We start from the raw sequence: 23,304 nt of genomic DNA on the forward strand, positions 1-23,304 counted from the left end.
GACTTAAAAAAATAAATACAAAATAGTGTAAAATTGTAATATTTGCAATTTATCAGCTATCAACATGAAAATAATTACAGCATTAGTGATACGGTATTGAAAATGAGATCCCAAGTCTTATCATACACCAGATAAAAACTGTAAGTTCTGTTGATTAAGTCAGTTAGTTATTAGTTTCATTACTGTTACTGATGTTGTTAATCACTAATAATAAACAGTGCACTTCCTGTCTTACTGTAAGGGCAAATAATTTGTTTTTATGGCACTTGCTACAAAAAGCCTGTAGGTAAATTCTGATGCTGGCTTAACTAAACAGTATTTCTAAGCTTGTAACAATATGCAGTATAATAGCTTGTGACTACACCACCCCAAATGTAATGTTTCTTCTGCCAGCTATAAGATTGTTCCTCTAGAGACAGAGTCATTAAGTAATTTATGATCAGTGGTTTATGCTGTTTGCCATGCATTTTGTGTATGGACGAGGTCTTCACAAATCAATTTGAGCACTTGTGATCACTTTTTTGGATCGTGCGAACCATATTATTTCAGCTGCACAACTGTCCAATGTGTTTGAAAATGTAAACAATGTAATAAACAGTTTGACAAATGAAGGTAGGACAATAAGCCGGTACGAGTTGCTGGATTTGGATATTGTCTGCTTTATTGCTCTGTGTTAGAAAGTGACTCGGTGTGACCTCTTTGGGGAAAAATTCTGGGAGGTGACAATGTTGCTGTTGTCAGATGGTCGCTTCTCTGGTATTCTTGACATGAATGAAAATGTTGTTCTGTCGGCTTCTCTTTTTTATGACTCAAATTCTAAGAATTTCTCTTCTTGACTCAATATGTTTTAGGCTGAAACAGTGCACCAATTGACATGGCAAAGGTCCTGGGAGCAGACGGTTGGAAATGGATTTTTATTTGGGTGGGATCCAGCGATGCATTATCTCATGAAATGTTTCTCAGATTGACAGGGAGCAGATTAGACCTTCTTCAAATTACATTTAGATCTGTATCTGTCAGGTTTTGTTTGTTCTGTGAGCAGTGCTGTGCATACCAGCTCTTGTCTTTCAGTGCTCTCCTCCTCTTCGGGAACACCCTTCTCCAGCCCTCCCAACATATGGTATTGCTTATAGCAGTAAATTCTGATGTATTACTGGGAACATGCAGTAGCTTAAGAGAGGCTTTGGTCTCATAAAATAGTGGCCAGCACCTATCACCAAAAATACTTGCTTTAAGATTTTGTGATACATATCTATTTATATATTTTATCAACAGACATTTTCATATTAAATTGTTATTGTATGAAGTTAAAATATACATATATTTTTACATTATTAATATGTGAGTACTGTATATACATATGAGAATATATGAATAGAGAGAGTCTATATTTATACATACTCACATATACAAAGATAGATACATGCACTGATTTTTTTTTTTGAAATGTTTGCATAACATGCATTTTTTATTATGATTATGATCCCTCTTATTTTGGTAAAATAATGAACATTTTGCAGATACTGCAAAGTTCATTGTAAAATGTTGACCACAACTGTATACGTACACATTTTTATGTACAAAATATAAATGTAATATGTGTGTAAATAAAATAGATGGCCATTTGTAATTTCATATAGATTTCAGTTAGATGCAGAAACCATGAATGAAACTATCATGCCATAGACATTTTTTAATCAATGTTTTCTGCATTTTGTGTGACCCTACAACAACAACACATATCCTCCTAATCGCTAAGAAATTCCCTACACGCATTCCTAGAGGCTCAGCAAGGGATGGTTGGAAACAAATTTATAGACAGAGAGTCATCAAGTCCTGGAGGTCTAAAATAAGTCTCTCAAGAGTCCGGGAAGCCCCTGTGTTTTCTCAGTATGGGCACGCTCAAGAGGGACAAATGATGAATTTGATGCATTTTTTAGTGTTGAAGGAAGTAAACTGCAAGAATTCAGCAGCTTTTTTTAAATTAGTGTCTGTCATGGAGAGAAAAAATTAAACTTCTGTCTGATCCTCTCACGTTTACCATTGGTTCTCATTCCAGTCCTCCGCGCCCCCGCTGCTCACTCACATTTTGTATGTTTCTCTTATCACTTCAGACTTCTTCTCATTCGAACATAAAGTGCCCTGCGAAGTGGACATCACAGGATATTCCAAAAATGATTCCAGTTCAAAGCGAATGTAGATGTTCCATTCAAGTGCATTGAAGATGTGCGAGACGGTGAATTTAAATTGTATTTATTTACAGAGGTATATGATGTCACACTTGTTCGTGTGTGTGAAGACGTTGCGCCCGTCAGCACAATCCGTGAATGAATGTTCTGAAGTGAGGTAAAAACTGTCAACAGATTTCCCCTGCTCAGGGAGTAGGGAGTAATGAACACTGTGTAGGGACCATGTCAACGGGAAACATAGTCCATGCACGTAGCTCACTTCTAAGTGAGCTGATTATCTGAATCAGGTGTGTTAACAAAGAGAGACATGCAAAATATGCAGAGCCGGGGGCGCGAGCACTGGAATTGAGAACCGCTGAGTTACACCAATATCAAGGAAATAAAAACTGATTAAGTTACCCCTCCAATACACACAGAAGTGAAACCCGTGACAGCCTGGTCAGAGTGGGAGAAAGAGGAAAAAGCTGTAATAATAGATGAAATCATTATCAGAGATGTATGACAGTTCACTAGTTCACAGAGCGGACATACCCATAAAACCACACATCTCTTAGGAGAAAGAGTGCAAAGGTTTGGTCAAGGTCGACACACTGAACATTGTTTCTGTAAGAAATACTCAGAGATAAAACACAACAACTAAAACCAGGGCGATTTTCACCCCTGCAGTAGAGGAAAGCTGGGTAAGATCTGCTAGGTTTGTTTTGCTCAATTGAAATAACTTTTTTTTATGTTCGGAAACTGGATATTTATATGGCATCTTTAACATAGGGCCATACACGTGCAGTGGCACAACTTGCCCCAGTGCCGTGTTAATGGCTAAGTAGGTCCATTTTGGGTAAACTGTACAATTTATTAAAAAAAAAATAAAAAAAAAAATAAAAACATATTTGATTCCCTTAGCTCCACCAGTTTTGGTTCATCAGACAAGCTTTAAAGAATGTTCCCACAGGAATGAAATGGAGATGTCAGTAACAAAGTGATTTTTCAGTAAATATGCTGCTTATAAAAGTGCTAAAGAAAACAAAAACTGATTGCACATTATTCTTATGTAGACTGCAAAATGCAAATGTGGTATTGGGGAGATTTTCTGCACTATACCGAATATATATTCAAATAATTAAAAACAATTTATTAATGGCCTATTCCCCTTCCAAAACTTTCATTGTTTATATTTTTGATATAATACATTATGTATTTATATACAAATTTATTCATATTCAGTAAGTATGTTTGTAGGATTTCATGAGACCAGACATTATTATTATATTATATTATATATTTGCTTTTACAGATTAACATTAATATTTAACTTTAACTAAATTTTTAGCACATAAATACATTTCATTTTCCAGTAACAGACAGCTAAACTTTGGGGGCCCTTCTTAAATTTATAGTGACTTAAATCTGTGTACTGTTCCCTAGGTGGTTGTCCTTCCACTGACACATCCATTGAAACAGGTGAGACACATAATAATATTTGCATATGTCATAGGTGGAAGTTATTCAGAGGACTTTTCACATCTATATCAACATAGTTACATACTGTAGCGCATTTACGTTTCTGTGTGGTACAATCCATGTGACCTCAATCTAGTCAGTTTTGGCCAGAATACTGTGCCACTGCTGTAGATGTCACTGTTTGCCTCAGTGTTAGCGCGCGGCTGTCACATTTGACCACATTCGAAACAGAAAAGTCAAACACGTGGGATTCGAACAAATTTGATTTGCATATTCGATAAAATGTCAAGAATGTGTAACATGAAACCACCAAAGAGCCTTCGGCGTGAACATAAAAACAGCGGCTGATGGTTCTTCACAAAACTTTGAATGGTCAGCTGCGCTTCATTTCATGTTTTCATGACAACAAAATCCAGTTTAGCAAAACCAAAGCAGTGTTTCGTTCTTCGTCTTAATTAAAACGTCTTAATATAGGCTATAGTTAGTAGCCTACATGAATAAGATGGAGTAAACACGCGCACATGAAGAAACGTTTTCCAGAACGATGCCAACATTCACTAAGCATGTCTACAACATCTCGCGCCAGAGACTTTTTCCACTACAAAACATCTAACAAACTATTTGCAGTCACGACACGCCGCAAACAAGCGACTCCATCCTGCGAAAATTAGCAGGAAAACGCTGCCATCAAATAAATCTCAGTTGGACGTTTGGATGGTGATTGTGAAATCGACTGAGACCCAGGGCAGCAGACGATCGAGAGAAACTGGGGTGGGCTATTGGGCGGGAGTGCGCTGAAGTCACACGATAAAAAGGCTTTGCTCTTGGGGAAAAAAACCTCTTGATTCTTTCCGCAGCCTTCCGTCCTCCATCGTGCGGTATGACGCGTCTACCTGGATATTTACCATCATTACGCAAATTTAGGTGACTTCTTTTTTCCCTCCCGACTTGGATTCTACTTTATGATGATTTTGGATATGTACCTTTGGGATGAAGAGAAACCCTTTCCCCTGCCCGCCGAAGTAAGATAAAATAGGGTTTCGCTGACACTGGAGTTACTCCTCTCGTTCCATATGAAGAAGTCAAACGTAAGTGAACGGCTTTTGCTTTAAACGCGATCAAATTTATCGTGAATCACATGTGATTTGCATTAGTTTTTGCTACGTGCACTTGTAAAATAGCGCTGTCTGCAGAACATAACTGGAGGACATGTAAATGAACACGATAGCGTGTTTTATATTACAACACATTGACGCGACAGTCTGAATTGACTTTCTCGCATCGTTGAGCATTTAACTATTTTAAGACGTTAAATGCGCACGAAAGCGCGCAATTGTGCGCACTTAATTAGTAGGTGGGGGCGAGCAAGGACTAGTTACTTAATGGTTTATTATTTATAATGAACTTGACGCTTTTCGTTAATTAGGCTCCTACAAACATGCTTTGATCTCGCGGAGGCGAGCGTCGTTATACTGTAACAGCATGTTTGTTTCCATCCATTAAACTTGTCACAACCATTTTTCGTCAGTTCTGCTCAGTTTGCATTTTCGGCGTTTAAACCAGAAATGGGCAAAGGAAGTGCAACTTCGAAAAAGAATTTAGGCAGGAATTAAGCTTAAGTGTTCCATTCCAGTGGCACACTATGCGTGCATAGGCTAATTCGATCTGATCAAATAACAAAATCAGCTTTTAGAGAATATTATGTCTTCGACAATCTGTGGTGTCCTCTCGATGATTTATGTGAAACGATATCAAAACCATGATCCATGATCAATAAATATAAAGTCCTCGAAAGAGTAGATAAGAGTAAATTAATACTGATAAAACGACACGACCTTTGGACGTCTACATACACATTTTGTGAGAACTAGATTTTCCTGATACATTACACACTGTCTTGGACATGTTGTACAACGGGAAATAAGCCAGGGGAAATGGTTTTTCATTGACAGTGTTGGGGTTTGGGGGGGGGTGGGGGTGGTTGTGGGGATGTGGGGGATATTTCCTCGAAATGCATCAGTAACGCTTCCCTTGCCTTAGGTGAGGCTTTGCGTTTTACTTCAAATGAACAAAAAAATATGAAATGTTGTAAATATACTTTCAATAAGACTTAGTCTTTCTTTATCGATGTTTGAAGAGACAGAAGTCGTTCACCTTGCACCTTCTTAGTCCTGCTGGGAATTTGCATTACATCTTGTTGGGAGTAAGCAGTTTTAGGATGAAGAATTGGCATGTGGTGCTCACCAAGACCTAGACTCAAATTTTTTTTTTGGTGTATTTTTTTTTCTATTTTATTGATAGACAGTGATAAAGAAACAGAATAAAGAAGAGAGATGTAAAATTGGACCAGGATGGGAAAACGGCTGAGGCTTGAATTTAAACCTTGGTCTGCCATAAGTATGGCACCTTAAAATGAGAGCATTCACACAGACTGCTAGACTGCTGCTTCAGTAAAACAATTCAAGTAAAACATCATTTATGTTTAACTTTGGCTGTTTTAAAAACTGCATTTATTGGCTTTGACACACCTTCCACTGTATTGAATCTCATTACCATGCTTACTTGTAACCTTACATGAAATAAAAGTTAATCATTTGCTAACATAAGCACAGGAAAGCTTGCTCATTCTGTGCACGTGAATGTTTTGATTTCTCAACAAGACTGAGTCATTTGATTTTTGTGTGGTTATTCTATCGGTGAGAATTTAATGTATGAGGAAAATGTTGTGTGAACACCTTCAATCAGTTAACAGTGTTCTGTGGCTTGAGTTAAGAAACCAAATGTAGTACATGAATAATCACTGAAATAATTGTACAGCACTTACATTCAGCCCTTTGCCAAAATTGAGGCTCAATTATGTTAAATATCTTGCATGGAAACAAAACACCTTTAATCATATGCCATGCCCAATGGCAAAAATAAGTTAGTGACAGAGTTTGCAGTGTGACTATGAGGAAGTGTTATGCATTGAAATCTAACAATCTTGAAGTAAGTAAAAGCTTTTTTTGCAGTATTGAATTTCTCTTTACAGGTAATACCAGATTTCTGTGTAGTGTGTTCTTCATACACGTTCACAAGAAGCATATAGCCTTATTTAACACAGTTCCTTCCTGGAAGATTTCATTGTGCCGTGAAACGTGCAGCTATATAGCAGATGACATTCTTGTGTAAGGACTGAATTAAATGTACAGATGTGATTTGCATGTTAAGCCTCTGAAATTAGACATGCATATTAGCACCTCAGCTGTGAAGTCACTTCAAATGAAATGAGCTAACTTGGGGAACTTATGTTGTGTAGACCACAACAGTAATCCTATTCACAATCTTTAAAACTGGTTTTAGTGATAACATACATCTTTCAAGAGAGCTAAAACAAACTACGAGGTTGTGAAGCAATGGCATCTGCTTGTTTTAAGTTGTAAGTAACTTTTCTGATGTTATTTCAACTTTTTTTTTATCTGAAGTAACACAATCCTTAAGCAATGTCCTGTTAACTGTGGAAAAGTCCTAAATACTGAATGTTTCACAGAGATTTATGGGTTTGGTTGTTAGTCACTTCCCTCATAAAATGGCCATAAATCATGTACTGTTGTCTTTTCTGTTAGACAGTATACATACTTTATAACTTCAAATCAAATGTGTAAATAACTCTTTATTGAATAATTAGTTTTAATTAAAATAAATAGAAAAAACGTCTGAAAAATATGTGAACCAAAGTTACTTAAAAAGTGAAAGGTATTGTATTGTATTGTAGTAGCAATAAGACACACAAAAGGCTTTTTCCTCCCTTATGATGATAAAAATAACTGTTACATTTAGAGTAATAGCTTAATGTTAAACAACTGCACCAACAGCACTATGACAAACGATATGTGTAATAAAGAATTCATATTTGATGAATAAATCTGGAGCGTATGGTCAAAGGTAATTAGTAACATTAGATTTTCTGGATTTTACTAGAAATTATTTTGTTATGTAGGCTAATTATTTTAGTTTCCTGTTTGGGCTGAAGTTTTGCAGCAGTTTGTTGTTTTGTCTACATTTGAGAAAGTTTCTGATATGTACATCTGATTTCATATCAGATGATTCACTTTGCGCTGTAAATACAACTTGTGGAAGTGTTTTACACTGAGCAATAAGGAAACGTCCACTAGATACTAAATCGATTACACAGTAAACCAAACACACAATGACTTATTGTTCAAATTAAAAAAGCTGGTACATTAATAAGTTATTACATAAATATGTGGTTTGAAATAAGTCTAGCAAGCCTTTCCGGAGATAAAAATACCAGAAAGAGGAATGATGGGTTGAACCATAATTTAAGCGAACATTATCAGCAACATCATTGCACCATTCTAATTAAGTCTGTTTACCTATTTACTTTGTTTCCATGTCGTTTTAGTCCTTACATGGCATTTGACACTCACTTGGCTTTGACACTGCTAAGCCTAGTCCAAATAAAAAGGTTTTCAATAGCGGATCACAATAAAGGGTGAAACTTTATCCGTGTTTGGAAAGAGCTTAATTGTATAATGGACTCTCTAAAGTGAATTGAACCCAATGATAAAAATGAAATCACCGGACCAGCAAATAAATCTGTTGCTTTCATTGGCGCACTCTGCAAATTGAGTATTGTCAATAAATTAAACTTCTAACGTATAATATGATCCTCGTTAGGTTTCTGTATTATGTGTTCCATATGTCTGTTGTTTTATTGCAGAAAATGTTTTACCTGGAGTAGCTTTCAATGTCTGGCTTAATTAGCAATTGAAAATGTAATTTCGCGATAATATCATTGCATTACTTATCTCTCAGAAATGACTTTCTCAGCGTTCTCCTCAAAGCGTTGGGTGGGTTCCATTAGCATAACTACTTTTCTTGGTTAGTTCCCGAATACAAGGCCTACTTCCAGGACAGGCTATTGCCCAGTCTATTGTTATTTTTGCTCCCACCCAGTCATAGAGTCCCTTTAAATTAGCTATCAAATATCCAGATCACATTTCATTGGACTCCTGTGGCCTGTTGCCCTCTATTAAAACGCTCATCGTAGGACATTGCAACGTGATTGATGTTGCACCCAGCTAGTAAAAATCCACTACATATTTTCCTATTGTTTCCATCGCGTTGAGATGTTTAGCAGCACCCAATGACTTCGACTTTGAAGAAATAATCATTATGAACCACAAAAGTGTAGAGTCATGGCTGCCGAGGAAGAATTTGACATTCTTCTGTCTTAGCAAATTGAGAAAACCATATATATTCTTTGAGACATTTGATAGCATCTTTAACTAATGTTTATTCAGTTAGCCAGAGGTTTGTAAAGTGCACATGAATGGACACGGGGCAGACTGAGTGCAATTTGCAGAGGCAAATTTGATTTGAGTAGTTTTTGAGTGGATACTGGTCGCTGGCTGTTCAACAGAGGCTGAAACGATTATGCTAGTTTTCCGGCCGCTGATGTTTGTCCTCTTGCTACTCTGGCCTGTGTTAGCAAATCACACGGCTTTACAAAGCTGCCTTCCGGAAACACATTTGGTCACTTTTTGAAAACAAAAACTAAGAGGTGGCATTGTTTTTCTCACATGTTCAGAATCCTTTAGCTTTTTCTTTGTAGTGCGTTAGCATGAAGTGTTAGCGTTTGTGTTGTAGCCAATATGTGGCTAGCTAATATCAATCATTGGGATTCTGCCTGTTTTTGAAGTGTTAGACTGATGTACACCATGAGATATCCAAATATTGACTGTGAAAAGATGAAAAGAAGGAAGATAGATGGTGACTAGACCTTTTTTTGGCACTATGTGCTCTGTTCTCACTAATAAGATTATGTAGTGAATGGTACATTGTTCAGAACAAGCTTGTATGTCCATCTGGGGAGTGTGCAAAGTTAATAAATCCTAGCGATCAAAGTGTCTGATCAGCATGACTCTGGCGATGATCTTATTTTCTAGCTGAGAGAGTTGCTGTTAACATGGTGTTCAAAAGGAAGGGTTGAGTTGCCGCTCTCTCTTTTTGTCTCTGCCGGTGGTCAGTCCAGCTCATGGTCAGCCATAATAAGATTTGTTCTGTTTCACATCTCCTTTGTCTGGCTAAGTGAAAGTGACCTCTTATTTGGTGTGTTGTAGCACGCAAACACTTTCAAGGTTTCTTTGTAATTATAATACAGCAGTCCGTACAATGTCCTATAAAAACCTCTTTTTTTTTTTTTTTTTGACGAAATTTAAAAGAAAGGCACACTTGTTAGATATAAAGTCATGTTGCAGGATGTAAAGTCACAATTACGAGAAAAAAAAAAGAGTTCTCAAAGTGTGACTTTACATCTTGCAACATGACTTTTTTCCTCATAATAGTGAATTTATATCTTCAATGTGATTTTACAATTGTGAGAAATGAACAGTTGTGACATTTAAAGTTGCAGTTATGTGGGGGGAAAAATTGCAGTTGTGAGAAATAGAGGCACATAAAAAGTCACAATTGTGTGAAACAAGGTCGGGTTGCATGATATGAAGTTGCAATTATGAGGAAAAAATTGATGTGAAATGTAGAGTCACTTTGCAGGATATGAAGCAATTGTGGTATTGTGAGATATAAAGCACAATGATGAGAAACAAAGTTGCATTTGAGATATATAAGGTAATCATTAATTTTCATTTTGTATTTACTTGATAAAAAATCATTCATTTTTATATACACAGAGCTATTTTTAATAAATACATGCCCACCGCATTGCATTCTAGCATTGTGTTCACTAATATGTATATACGCGACAATTTGCCACGTATTGTACATATTGCTGGAGACAGCATTTAGGAGATGCCTACACCCTCACACACACCTATAATGCCTTAAATGCTGCCTACGTAGGCAGCTCATGCCAGTGGTTAGGGAGTAACTTGTAGCTTGGTTGATCAGTTCAGTGGTTAGCTTCACTTACACTCTATTGATTTATGGAGGTCAGTGCTGAATATGATCACAAGTGAGTTTGAATTGTTCACGTTTAAATCGAAAACAGACAAATATTTGTTGTTGTGTCCAGAGTACTTGCCGAGTCGTAGTTCTTGGCTATGAAGGCACTTTAAAGTTTTGGAGGAAGTCAAATTATGGATAATATAACCAATAAAACATCTGGGCTTCCATGTGTTGTTTCATTCATCAAATTTCAACAAATCCTCATCTGGTTCACAACACGCAAGAGCTCTCTACAGTCACTGGTGATGCTGTCTGGAATACTCGCAATAGATTAACCACTTTTTTGAGTGCATTAGTGTTGTCACGGTACCAGTATTCAGTATTCGGTACCAATACCAGTGAAAATCCACGGTTCTCGGAACCAATTTCGGTACAAAAACAAAACACAAAAACATGCTAATTAAAAAATTTGACTATACATTTAATCCAAACTTTGTACATATTTAATTTTAAAAGGATTTTGAATTTTAAAGCCAAGAATAACAACTAAGTTGTTAAAAAAAAATTAGTTGTAATAAAAAAAGCCCAGAACTGCTTTTCTGACTGATATGACACAAACAATGTTAATTTGTACATTCTCTAGCACGTATCATTTAGATTTACAATTCATTAAAAAGCCTCTGGTGTGTAAAAATAGTAAATATCATCATGTCATCCAGTTTTTTTACCCTAATAAAAGTTATAGAGCATTAAATAGTTAATAAAGAAACTTAATTCTAATGCTCATTATATTAGCGTTAGCCGCGCTTATGCTAACGATTTACTACTCTAATAACAGCAATCATTTCAATCCGACATTCAAATTAAAAAATTTCATAATATTCAAAACAGAAGCGGTGTTTCCGACATATGCAAATTCATTCTCTACCAGCAGGAGGAGCTAGAGAGCGCCCAAGAGAGCGAGGTTTCCCCGGTAAGGGCTGTAATCAAACAAGCACTGAGCCTGCACTCACAAACACTGCTCAGGCATTACAGGCAAGATGACATCCATAATTTTCTGTAGACAGTTGGTTTTCTTCAGAAATACAGTGATATAAAAACACCCGGACCCGGTTTAAACTTTGACACGTGCATGTTTATTCAATGAAGTCAACGCCTTTTGGAAAATCTGTTTGTTGCAGTCAGTTTTGATATTTCCCAGTGTATGGGAAACACTGTGAAACTTACCTGCTTGAACTCTTTAATTTGATCTGGGGGTCTGTCTTTAAATTGTTTTGTTAGTTTGGTGTGTTTCCTCCTTTTGAGGTCGCCTCATCTCAGTGCTTTTATGAAGAGAGCGCATCTGCGCACCTTTCGGATAGCGCACCAAGATCCGGGATGACCGGGTACTCGTTACCACCGGTACTTAAAAAAAAACTGATACCGTAAAATTTTAGTTTTTTTTAGTACCAACTTGGTACCGAAGTACCGGGTCTTTTGACAGCACTAGAGTGCATACTAAATTCCAGATACCATCATGTGTATTAGCATTGTTTACTTTGAATTACATATTGCAGTCCATTAATTCAAAGCAATACCTAAGCATTTACATGTGGCCAGTCTTATTTATTGTTTTGATGCAAATAAACATGCCCTGTTTAACCAAGAAGAATGTTTTTAGAAGAGCTTTTTGGAAAGAATATGCATTTTGGAAACTATTGTGATTGGGAAATCAAATCTATTGCATCATTTATTATATATTATAAATTTGTAGATTTGCTTTAAAAAGCTTATGACCAGCATAGCAGTATGAATTGTGTCAATTTAACAGGTCTTTGACTTACTATCGATGATGAAACTAGCTTCTTTCTTATGGCTTTACTTTTCATGTCTGCAGCGAAGACGTTCCAGCACATGGTCTTCAAAAAAACTGGTAGTATGGAATCAAAGATGGTTCATGAGTTGACTATTTATCTAACAACTTCAGTAAGCCAGACTAGTTTATCTAGATTTTCCTATATTTAATTTTTAGTTTAGTGGAGGTGCTTTAAATAGCATGCTGTGCATTAACTTTATAGCTAATGTTCTTATTCAGTCTGTAAATTCATCATCTTAGAAGCACTACTGCTCTAACTATTCATATTCAGGTGAAATATGTTTGGTATTTGTATTGAGCTGTGTCTCAATGTTTTCTTGAACGTCCTGTCACTAGTTTTACATTTCAAAATGTTATGTCAAGCTAAAACTGTTCAGCTTTTAAAGTCAAGGTTAATTGTGGTTTGCAATGCATTTTAATTAAGGTGACATTCTGATTAATGAGTAGTCTCGCGTAGCCAGAACGAATTCATGGCAGTTTTCATTGGCCAAGGCCCACCCATGAGGCCGTTTGACTGACATGTCAAACAACCAATCACAGTTCGTTTCGTTCAGCATCACGTTTCGGGACGTGGAAATGTCGCCACAATAACAGATTGGTGTGTAAAACTCTCAGACGTATTTAAAAGATTCTGTGTGCGAACTTTAAATATTTCACATACTTTTGAAACTCCAGTGTTTAGTTGATCCTGATAAGTGCTCATTGTCACAGCTGTAAACACGTTAAAGAATGCGACACACACGTCTCCCGGAAATCCTGTAATATTCAACCAATCCGATGACGACTTCGACACTCCTGAAGTGATTCCACTTTTGTGTCCCATATGCAACAGACATTTGGCCAACGATCCGTGGGCATGACGTCTGAGGCTGTGACTAATTAATGAGAGAATTAGCATATCCAGTAATGTAGTGGGCCATTTTATTTTGCTTTATTTTGAATGTGGACATTATGTACCATGCAGCTAAAAGCTAGTTTGTTAAAGCAATGACTAAACAGCATGCTAGTTTGCTAAAACAACAATTAAATAGAATGTTAGCATTCTAAAACAATGGGTGCATCTCAATTAGCTCCCTAGCTTCCGAGCTTGTGAATCAGTATATCGTATACACAGATACAGTCACTGTTAAGTACCCTGACTCACTGCACAATGGGACAGTGATTACTCAATTTGCGGCAACATGACTACGTACAACATCAACGGACAGCATTGTAGAACGTCACTGCTGGTATTAATCAACAACAGGCTGGACCAATCTTTTTTTTTATATTATTTTTTATTCTCATATTGTTCTTACAACATTTCAGCCGAATATTAATTATAAATGTTAACTAGATGTGTTCTACCTGTCTAGTGTGTTTATGCTGAAATATACAAAAAAATGGTTTGCCTTTTCAGATCTTCGCGTGTCATTATATATATCGAGTTGGCTCTTGTGGTTTATGTTTTTGGCTTCAGATATGTGATACAATTTGCAGTAAGGGAGCACAGTGAGCATTGACGCTTCCTAGTTTTTGTGGTGCATTGTGGGATTTTTCAGGGAGCTAATGTTTCAGTGCACTTGAAGGATTTCGCAATTGAGACAGCCCTTAAAATGGCCGACTCCCTAAACAGTGCACAGACTACTGAACTAGGGAGCTGATTGATACGCACCCAATGGCTTAACAGAATGCTAGTTTGCTAAAACAGCAGGTAAATAGAAAGCTAGGTTGCTAAAACAACAGCCAAAAAGAATACTAGTTTGCTAAAACAATACCTAATGAAATGCTAGTGTGCTAAAACAGCTAACAGCTAAATAGAATGTTAAATTGATGCTAAAACAACAGCTAAAAAGAATGCTAGTTTGCTAAAGGACTAAATAAAGTGCTAATATACTAAAACAAAAGCTACAGAGAATGTAAGTTTGCTAAAACAATGACTACTAGACTGCGTCGATGACGTATGCAGCTTCGAATGCGACCTCCGGAGGGCGCAGCCTTCAAAATGAGACACAGCTTGTAAGTTTGCTAAAACATCAGCTAAATAGAATGCTAACATTATCCAATAGCCAGCACAGTCTTAGTGACACCAGCAGGCATTTTATTGGAAAATATGTACATTTTGATGTAAAATTGAACTTTGGGATAGCATACACTGAGACCCCTGTATTGTGCTGTAGCTGTTTTTGAAGTGTTTTTGAATGTTAATGCCTCCCAAGAAACACATCCAGTTGTGGTCATGTGATCCTAAAACCAGCCTTATTTTTGAAAATATGTAATTGCAGAGCATCAATTTTGTAATTGTGTGATTACACAATTAGATCATCTTGCAGCTAAACAGCCTGTCCTCAGATGAGTCTGCTCTTCACCTCTGCTCCACTCCCCCTCTCCGAGCAAAGCTAAAACTCTTTCAATCGCTAGACCGTTTCTCCCGAAAAGGCTCATGCATTGTTTGTCTGGGATCACCCTTGTAAACAAGGTTAAGAGCAAATCTCCCTCATGTTATGCAACAAGCTCAAATCGCAGGTCTGGGAAGAGGGGAGCAAATGCTTTAAGCTTTAAGCCACCATGGGACAACAAGCTTTTTAGCGACGACTGAAAATTGGCTAGACAAAAACGTTCATTTATTCTTTCAAAACTAACCCAGTTGTTCTCAAAATAGCACTGAAAACAATTTCCGTATTGCCTAATACTCCTCTAAACAATGAGACTAGAACACAATCCAGATCTATTATTAAAAGATTTTCGATATGACCACTTAGACTGATCTTTTACTGTACCTCTTGTTTTTCAGATTTGGATATGCACCTGTGTCCATTTATTGCTGTACATGACAGTTGCTGCCTATTCCAGTGAAATAGGAAATCCCATTACAGATGACATCAAGAAAATTTCTTTGTTGGTAAGAGCTTGGACATTCTTATCTCTCTGGTGCAGGGACTTTATTCCAAGCGTATTTTGTGAAAGACAACAGCGATGGCTGATTTATCGATGCTTTGGGGGAAAGAGCTGAAATGTATTTCATGTGTGTTGGAATGAAAGCACCAGACATGTGGTTCAGAGTATGATAATAGAGTCATATGCATAAATCAAATCTTTTACTGTAGACAGTCTTTTTTTAGGATCATCAAAAATCATCAGCCTGAAAGGATTATTGAGTTTATCGCTTTATTGGAACATAGGAGTTGTGTAATGGCTTTGCTTTCCTTTATCAAAATATTTATGAAGTATGATGCCAAATCACTGTGCGTGCCAAATGCTGAAAGGTTGATAACCAGTGATTAAAATGTTTTGAAGTAGATATGTAATATATGTTTGTGGCTTCCATAACTATACCTAAGCCAAGGTTATTAAGCAAATTAGACTAATTCCATGTTTACATTGTGGCTACTTACTAGTAAATTTACATTTTGGTGTCTTTATTGATAATGAAATGACCATGTGCATTGTAGTTGTAGTTTTTGGCACTTAGAACCTGCTTTCTTTCTCTCCTATTAGAAACAGAATATTCCAAAAGACTACAAGATTACATTACGTTATATACCTAAAGAAGTGGTGAGTTGTTATCATGCAGTTTTCATTGAATCGTTCATGGCAATAAAAGCAAACACAGTGATAATCTAGTAATGTCTTTTATTTTTCTTCAAGAGTGGTATGTGCTGGGTCAAGCTAAATGTATTTCACTTGGAGGTGAGCTTAAAAGGCCTGGCGCAGAAGTTTGGGAATATATCCTCCAATAAAGATAATATAGGCACTTTGGTCCAAATACTGCAAGAGATGCGGTATCACATTGGACATGGCTTGGTAAGTTACCTCAACCAAGTGATCACAACAACAACTGTATTTCATGCAGAAATCTTGAAATATCTAGTATGTTTTGTTATTTTGTTACAAATTTTCTAGTCAACTATAAAAATCAATTCTATAAATATCACGCTGAGTAAGGAACTTTTGTAAAATGATTTGGAAAAAAACAGTACAATCAGCAATGTTTTAGGCCTTAATTTTTTTTTTATAATTTCTATACAAATATGTATTTTTTTAGAAGTAAAGCATTGAAACCAATGATCAAGAAACTAACTATTCATCTTTTCACTATTCATCATGTTTTATTAAGGTTTTATTAATTTCTTTTTCAGTTATAGTTTTAAATAATTTTTATAAAATGAATATTTATTATTTATATATATATATATATATATATATATATATAATTTTTTTAAATAAAATTTATATTTTTATTTAAAACGATTTTTAATATTTTTAAGTAACATTGCAACCAATGAGCTAGGTTTATAAAACTATTATTAATTTTGTCATTTTTATTTTTCTATTCAAAACTATTTTTAAAAAATCTATATTTAAGTAAAACATTGCAACAAATGATCCACTTGTAAATTGAAACCATTTTTTTCTGATTCTTTAGGAGGATTCAATGCTAGAATTCGATTGTCACTACGTAAATGAGATGTGGCTAACGGCAAAGTATTTTGAATTTGTGGAGGACTTTTTCAACACTGCCAATTCGTCAAGAGATGTCGAGGATTGTGAGCCCCCACCATGTCCCACATCCACAAAAACAACAGTAATGACAACTACAACGCCGTCAACATTATCAGCGCAACATAGTACAAATGGTGAGGCGCCTGTCATAACCAGTCTAAAAGGAATGGTCCGCATATTGCAGAGTGTTGTCTGTGTCGTTTTTAATGAAGCTATTGAGAAACCGCAGAATGTCATTTGTGGAAGGCCGCCCATTTGCAGCAGAGGTTTTAGATGTTAATACCCGCTTTTAAATCACATCTCTTGTGGCAGCTTTGGTTGCAATTTTACGCATGTTGTGTGTGTGTGTGGGTGGGTGGATGTGTGTGTGTTCCACATCTTTTCAAACGAAGCCGCTGGACAAAACAAGAAAGGCAAGATGTTTTTGTCAGCGGTATTATGACAGAGTCTCAGCTGAGTTTCAAAACCAAGAGATGCTCCCTAGTGAACGGCATGAAAGGGTGAACAGAATTGAAGTCCAATTGTCACCATGTTGATTACAGAGCAATCTTCAGATCTTCCCAAGCGCAAGCTCTTTCTTTCTAAAAGCGGACAGATCAGATCTTTTTTAATGGGGCGGAGAGAAAAGGAGATTGTTTCTGACTTCTTAAGCATCTAACAATGAACGGTTTCTATCTGAGACTTTTAATGCTTCTCTGTTTGTGGCTTTCTCTAGAGAAACGTAACGGTTTGCCTGATGACCCCGAAAAAGGTGAGTTATCACATAAATGTCTTCGGTCATCACTATTGTATGCATCCAAGGGATAGTTGATCCAAAAATGTTTATATATGTCAAGACATGACAGCCTGAGTCCCCATTCACTTTCATTATAAGGGAAAAAAAAATGTTCTTCAGAATTCCTTGTTTGGAATTTCCTCTCTTTGGAGTGTTACAAGCTGTTTGTGAATAGATAAGATCCCTAAAGTTGCAAAGACTAGAGTCTTAAACCCAAAGAGATTTTTTAAAAAAAAGTTTAGACTCGTCCATGCCCTCATAAAATGGCCCGTTAAAACACGACCCAACATGTCTACGTCACGATGTGGCAGATAATGTGTTTTTTTACCTTAAACCACATAAACACATTTCATTACACCAAACAGACCAAATAATGTTCTTTTTAGCAACATCATATGACCCCTTTAATTTCATTTTATTTAGGGTAATCTATTCCTCTACCTCTAACAATTTTTATTTTATTTAATTTTTTATCATAGTTTTTGTTTTATTTTGGGTGATCTATGTCTTTAACATTTATTTCAAGAGAACTATCCAGTTATGCAGGTCAGATATTGGATTTAGTTCTCAATAGATATACTCTGATGTATCTGTAAGGTTGAAAGTTTATCTTGCTATCTGTCACAGTTCAACAAGAGCATCTTTGCAAACTGATGAAACCACTCATTTTTCTGTAGGGGCATTCCTTCCGAAAGTTGTGCAGAGCAGTCTTATGTCGCTCCTCGCCATCCTGTTCATCGCCGTGGTGGTGTTTCTGATGGTCTGGAAGGTACGTGTGGTGGTGTGCCCTGCTGAGCCTTCAACATCACAGCCTTTTCGCTTTAAATCCTGATTGGTATTTTTCTTTGTTCTTTTGTAATGCAGATTAAATCTAGAAGAAACACCCCCCAAACTGAACGGAGTCCAGAAGAAGGTCCCGCCCTTTTCTCAGGAGAGGAAGCCAATATACCCCCATTAGATGTGGAGATATCTGAAAAGTAATGTCTGCAACAGTCAAATCTGCGTAGAGTGCTGTGCTTTTTGCCCTTACCCTAAATTTGGGAAAACTTAAGCTAAACTTCAAATTGGTTGATGCATAAAAAAATTATATACATATTAAATAAATCATGTTTATTCTTTATAAATAATTTTTGTTTTATAATATGAAACCTAACAAATTGTTTTGCAGTATTCTGTTTTTTTTTTGCTAAAGTGTCCAAACATTTTTGAAGTCTATTTTTGTCCTGCCTATTCAGATGTTTCAGCACACCAATTAACACCAACTTCCTGTTTTCTTTCTCTAGAAACAGATTAAATATTATCTTGGCAGTGTAAATCCAGCCCCAGCTTAACCAACGCAGGTAAATAATGTTCTTGTAATAAATAAAGTATTAATTTAACCCGCTTTACCACATACTGTTATCGATGCATAAAGTTTCACAGAGCCATAATTTAGTTTTTCATTAACAACATTTCAGTCACTCCTTCAGACGGCACAACGGACAGGAACAAATAAGCACCACCTCCGAAAGACTCTCTAACTGAACTTCTAATTGTGAAGGACACACTGGCCTGAAAGCAACAAACTGCTCTTTGAGAACTGATGCCCTCTCTTATCAACCACTGCTGAGCCCTTTGGGGTAGATGAGGTTGCTCCTTCTGAGAACTTCAGAGAGTCACTCTTCATGCTCTTCAAAGCTTCCTTCTCCTCTTGGAGACCGCAAGGAGACTGTGCAGGAGGAATTTGGTGAAAAACAGAATGAAAGCAACACAGCATTGGATTCAACTGGAGATGTCAAATAGCCAAGCGCATTTTTTCGAGCGCAGGAGCCGCAGTTCAGAAGGAGGGCAGCCATATTGTTGCTTGAGAGCAGATGGCTATCTAAAAGGAGTTAAACCAGAATTGACTACCTCCGGCTGCACTGGTCCATCTCCTTCTTTCTTTCTTCGTCCTTGTTCTCTCTCTTCCTTTTGGTCTGGGTGTCCAGATAAGACGCCTTTTCAGTTTTTTGAGTGCTTGAATCAGTAAAGTCATTCTCAGATTGTATCATCTGATTTGTGAATTGTTTTTGTTGTCACTATAGACTGGTGGTGTGGACTTAATTTATTTATTACTGAATATGACATGACACCTGCATGGCAACAAATATCGATTGAGATGACGAATACACGATCGTCTCAACCTTAAAACATATTCCGCAATCCTTAAAAGCTTATGTATTTTGACAATAAACCATACGTTCATACTAGCCGCAACCTTGTAAGAACCATTATAGCTTCTCAGCTGCTAGACGCAGTTATGTGAATCTGTTTTTAATGCTATTTATCAAATATTAAAGTTTTTCAGTCCACCCGCGATTAATATAGTTAGTTTCACATTACAGCTTTTTATAAAGTCTGTTTCAGTGTTTGTAAAGTCCTTTAGTCAAAGAAAATTTCTGGTGGCTGCTAATTTTATAGACGACTCAGCTTTTGTCAATGGTCATGAGAGTTTTATAGTTTGTAGATTTTAATTAAGAATTAAAATCGGATTTTTCTGCCATACTAGAGTGAGATGCATCTGTAAGACTTAAAATATGGGTCAAAGTGAACTCAACCGGTATTACATCAGACAAAACGGTACACCTCTCACTACGAAAAGAAATTCAGTGGTCCTTTGACGCCGTCAGAAGATCTCACTAACACTACAAAGTAACCGTAATATAAAACCTACATCTATGCTTCTACTCGTATTTTTGTGCCTTTTCATAGCACGGCTCTCCCTGTAAAGATTCTTTTTGGATAACCAGCCATATATTTATTACAGAAACAAAAATAATATAATAATGATATTGCACTAGTTATATTCAAGAAAATTCCTCTAGGACATTTCAGCTGACTTTCCAAGAAAAGCATAACACGATCAGGTTCCGGCTTCGGTCTCCTGCTGAGTTGGAATCAATTTATGCATGTTCACATCTGACGTCTTACATGGTTTGCGCTTAATCTGTACATACTGATTTATGATAGCTATGACTCATATAGACAAGTGCTAATGATTTTGAGACAAAACTCAGAGGCGATCAGATTTGATTTGTACCCTGCTTTCTCCAACTGGTTATAATGATCTATATCCTGTTTTGTGGGGAATAACCTGTTGTCTGCCAAGTTTTCGTTTTCTTAGTTAGAGCACATCAGTTATTTAAAGATACAGTATGTAATGTGAAGTTGACATTTGGTGAGTACTATCTTGTCCTGGTTAAGGTGGATGTTTACAAAAACTTGTATTAACAATGGCAGCAATGGAAACGTCTCTTATTGTAGTGTTCCAATGATTTTTTAATGCAGTTAATCAGACAATCCGATTCATTCTGAAGCTCTCAGTGGGGCATATCAGTGTAAGTATTTGCTTTTTCCATCACAGATTTCCTAAAATCCGCTCCAGACCATTTCAGTGTAGTTCAGGGCAGCGCTGGTAATGTTACAACATGTCACAGATGATAAACATGCAAAATTCATTTTTACACTCGAATTGATTCCGGAACCTCAGCGAACTGGAGAAATTCTCAGTCTGTCTAGAGGGTGATGAAGCTTCCTTTGAAGCTAACATTTGTTGGTGCTCTGATAAGGTTCCATGTAAAGAGTCAATAACACATTGTGACAGATAAGCTGCACCATAGAAATCTTCATAAGTGGAACATTCCAAAGTGTTGTATGAGTTTTGTGTGTGAAAACTGAAAAAATGAGCTAAGACCCCCCCCCCCCTCCCAAAACACAAACAACAGACCACATGAGCCAGCCAGTGAAATTCCCACCACTGCCCTGAAACTACTGGGAAGGCACTGTTGCTCCGTTTTGTGATGCTGAAATGAGAGGGACGTACAAGGGAACCATACCAGGATTTTTCAGATTTGGCACATCCCAACTGCCGCAAGTGGATCCTGCATCACATTTGTAAGACTGCAGAACACAGCTAGTCAGGAAGCCAGTCAGGGTGCCAAAAGTAAACAAGGAATTGTGGCCCAGTCATTGACTGGGTGACAGTCTACTGTATTCTGTATTTTATAAGAATATATGCAAATATATGTATGAGATGTGAATAAAGTACATTTATCCACCATCACTGAGGCTTGGGTGGGCTTCTCATTACGACTAATAAAACCATGATAATGACAGGTTTTGTTTTTTTTCTTTTGACTTCCTTTTAAAATGTACTGATGCATTTAAAAGGACAGCTCCCTCATCACCCTCATCTAAACCCAAATGACTTTCTTTTTGCAGAAGGAAGTATTGACTGAATTCCTTTGAAATCCATTATAGTTCATGAAAGTTCATGAGAGAAGTAGCGACTCATTCATTCGAGACATACTTTTGAGTTTTTCCAGTGAATCGGTTAATTCTGCTTTCAGCTCACTCAATCAGTGATCCGGTTGCAATGTTTTACAAGTCACATGAGACTGTGAGTGAATAAAGAATAATACTTTCTCACACGAAAATATTGTATGACTACAAAAGATATGATGCTTTAATTGCTCTACAATAACAAATTCACTTTTATTATACTGAAAAAAGTGACCAGGATATTTTTCAAAAAATCCCCTTTTTTCTGTCTCACAGAAGAGAAGAAATAAAAACGTGGGTTTGCAACAACATGAGGGCGAGGAAATAAGAATTTAATTTTTTTTTTTATTTGAACCGTTCCTTTAAGAGTGTGTGAAGTTGTTTGTTGTTATTTGATGGGTTCAAATAGCTTTTCTTTCCATTTACTAGGAAATAACGTACCACAACCACATGTACTGAGTAGGCTGGTTAAAGGTTAAAATTGAATTTAATGAAACCATTCTCTTTCCTGTTAAATGAAACAATACAACTGGAATGTAATTATTGTGAGGCTTTTTACAAAAGCTTTTACCAGGAATATCCATAATGTCAAAATTTTAACACAGCATTTAGTACTTCAATATTCTGTGTTTCATTTAAATGTCCGGTATGATCAAGCTCCACAGTAAAATGTGAAAAGCACAAAAACTGAAAAGTTACCTAAAGAACATATTCAAAACACATCTGATGTCATATGAATGCCACACATCATGTTCTCACACAGTGAAAAATACATCGTGGAGCAAAGAGGACACTGACAACATGCCGACAGGCAAGACAGAGTAGGTTACTTTTGGTATGAAACAAAGTCTCAGCTCTCAAATTTTGTCATTTTTTTAAATTTAGCTGTTTTACCATCAGCCATCTCACTTGCTGTGGTGTATTTGGTGGTGCCTAATGTAAACCTGCTGTGCATAAATTCTCCAGGCCCTTTAAACACCCCTGTAGGGTAATAATTTCATGTTAATTCAGTAATATTGCTCACTAAAAAACAATTAAGGGAGAAAATAGCATTGTTAAGCATAATGGCGGTTTAAGGGTTTAGTTAGAAGTAGCGTCCAAACTAGTAATATGATCTTGTTTATTTGTGAAAGTTAAGGACATATGGACAGCCATTTCTCCCTCCTGTGCTTGTGTGGGCAGCGGCCTCCCGCTGCGCAAATATTCAAGCGCTTCATCATGCTACAATAAACTCTGCCGTCTCTTGAATCTTGAACCCAGACTGCAGAATGCATAATAAAGATAAAAATGGAAGCGTTTTTGCATAACAGTCTACGGCTCGGTCGCCTCTGCCCTTC

General features: G+C 36.7%; 1 protein-coding gene across 2 annotated transcripts; it reads left to right on the forward strand.

The window, feature by feature from the left end:
• The first annotated feature begins 4,439 nt into the window (after positions 1–4,439).
• LOC109072258 (kit ligand) lies at positions 4,440–21,749 on the forward strand. Of its 2 annotated transcripts, none has more exons than XM_042715877.1 (10): positions 4,440–4,571; positions 15,185–15,292; positions 15,889–15,945; positions 16,039–16,194; positions 16,817–17,027; positions 17,609–17,644; positions 18,346–18,437; positions 18,533–18,645; positions 18,952–19,008; positions 19,126–21,749. In XM_042715877.1, the coding sequence occupies exons 2-9, from the start codon at positions 15,221–15,223 to the stop codon at positions 18,980–18,982; spliced, it is 768 nt and encodes a 255-aa protein (XP_042571811.1). In that variant the 5' UTR covers positions 4,440–4,571; positions 15,185–15,220; the 3' UTR covers positions 18,983–19,008; positions 19,126–21,749. The 2 variants fall into 2 exon arrangements, with proteins under 2 accessions (XP_042571811.1, XP_042571810.1); XM_042715876.1 differs by having other exon boundaries at positions 4,447–4,735.
• Positions 21,750–23,304: the final 1,555 nt, after the last annotated feature.

This window comes from Cyprinus carpio, chromosome A25 (assembly GCF_018340385.1).
Source record: "Cyprinus carpio isolate SPL01 chromosome A25, ASM1834038v1, whole genome shotgun sequence".
Lineage (NCBI taxonomy): Eukaryota > Metazoa > Chordata > Actinopteri > Cypriniformes > Cyprinidae > Cyprinus > Cyprinus carpio.

Excerpts from the sequence above, each read along its gene's own strand:
- LOC109072258 (XM_042715876.1), top strand. Across the intron at positions 17,028-17,608 it reads AGCGCAACATAGTACAAATG|AGAAACGTAACGGTTTGCCT; the intron begins GTGAGGCGCCTG and ends GGCTTTCTCTAG. Across the intron at positions 18,438-18,532 it reads TGTTTCTGATGGTCTGGAAG|ATTAAATCTAGAAGAAACAC; the intron begins GTACGTGTGGTG and ends TTTGTAATGCAG.